Source organism: Entamoeba dispar, genomic scaffold (assembly GCF_000209125.1).
Source record: "Entamoeba dispar SAW760 scf_1105229461015 genomic scaffold, whole genome shotgun sequence".
Lineage (NCBI taxonomy): Eukaryota > Evosea > Mastigamoebida > Endamoebidae > Entamoeba > Entamoeba dispar.
Window position 1 is genome coordinate 1 of NW_001854481.1, and position 1921 is coordinate 1921.

Here is a 1921-nt window from a genome sequence, read left to right on the forward strand (position 1 = left end):
TATTCTTTTCTGCTTTTATATCTTCAACTCATTAATCATTCAATATCGAATTCATGATGTATATAATCTATCTCTTGATAACAATTTAGAATATAAGATTTAGAATAAAAATAACAAAAAAAGAAGAAAATAGAAATATGATCTTAAAAATAAATTCAGTTGAAATTGAAAGAAGAATGGGAAATACAACAATAATAAATAATTCAACAAGAAATGATAGTAAACATAAAAACAAATTAGGATATAATGAAATAATGATAACGTCAAAGTATTTTAATGACATTGACGATTTTATTAATTTAGAAATAGGAATTAAAAGATTTCAAGGAAATATGGAACGATTTCATTTTAATCCAATTCCATTAAATCAATATTCAAGAAAATTCTTTCCTAATATTGAGACGTTTCATATTTATGATTGCGGTGATGAAGTATTTAAAGATGGAAGAATATTTAAACATATAATTTGGTGTATAGTAGAATATTCAACATATTTACAAGAAAAAGAAAAAGGAAACATATGTAAAAACATAGAATATACAAAAGAAGATAGAAAATTATATGGAACTACAATACCACCAGAAGTTAATTCAATTGGATATGAATGTTTTAAATATTGTTATTCAATAACTTCTATTAATATTCCAATAACAAACACATCATTTAAAGAGAGTTGTTTTTATGAATGTTCAAGACTAACAACAGTTAATATACCATCAACAGTTAGTACAATAGGAGATAAATGCTTTAGTGGATGTCCATCATTAAAATCAATGAATATAGAAAATATAAAATTTATTAGTAAAGAAAGAATATTTATGAATGAACCAGTGTTAGTTAGTATTAAAATACCAGGAAATTTACAAAGAATAAATGGAAAGAAGATTAAAAAGAAAGATATTAATGAATTTATCATTCCAAAAACAATTACTAAATTAGATAATTATTGTTTTGGAGGGTGTGTATCATTAAAATCAATAAATATTCCAACAACAATTAGTGAAATAGGAAATAGTTGTTTTGATAATTGTACATCATTAACAAAAATTAATATACCAACATCTATTAGTATAATAAAAAAAGAATGTTTCCATAAATGTTTATCATTAAAATCAATCAAAATTCCATTATCAGTTACTGAATTGTGTAATAAATGTTTTTGTAAATGTAAAACATTAAAGTTAATTAGTATTCCATCATCTATTAACACAATAGATTATTGGTGTTTTAAAGGATGTTCATCATTAACATCAATTACTATACCCACAACAATTAGTGAAATAGGAGATTTTTGTTTTAATGGTTGTACATCATTAAAATCAATTAATATACCTTCATCAATTACGTCAATAGGATTGAACTGTTTTTATAAATGTTCATTACTAACATCAATTAATATGCATAATGTACAATTCATTAGTAAAGAAAGAATATTTTTTAATGAATTAGAGTTAAATAGTATGGAAATACCAGAAAAACTAGAAGTGATAAACGGAAAGAAGATTGAAAAGAAAGATATTAATGAAATTACCATACCAACAACAATTACTAAATTAGGAGGTAATTGTTTTATTGAGTGTTCATCATTAACATCAATTAATATACCAACAACAGTCAGTGAATTAGGATGGAACTGTTTTAAAGGATGTTCATCATTAAAATCAATTGATCTACCAACATCAATTAGTGAAATAGGAAATGATTGTTTTTATCAATGTATATCATTAAAATCAATTAATATTCCAACATCAATAAATGAATTTGGAATTGAATGTTTCTATGAATGTGGAATTGAAGAAAAGTTAAGGAAAAATGAAAGAATACCAGAGTATTGTTTTAGTTAATAGTAATACTGAAAAGAAATAAATGAAAGAATAATTTAAACAAACAATTTAATATCAACAAGTTATAAAACAAAGAA

The 1921-nt window shown here is 22.8% G+C and overlaps 1 protein-coding gene across 1 annotated transcript, besides 1 other annotated feature; it reads left to right on the forward strand.

Moving 5' to 3' along the window:
• Positions 1-89: 89 nt before the first annotated feature.
• Positions 90-236: a microsatellite.
• Positions 177-1844, forward strand: EDI_051710 (uncharacterized protein; the record flags this gene model as incomplete). The annotated part of the gene is made up of 1 exon (XM_001737977.1): positions 177-1844. The coding sequence occupies one exon, from the start codon at positions 177-179 to the stop codon at positions 1842-1844; it is 1668 nt and encodes a 555-aa protein (XP_001738029.1).
• Positions 1845-1921: the final 77 nt, after the last annotated feature.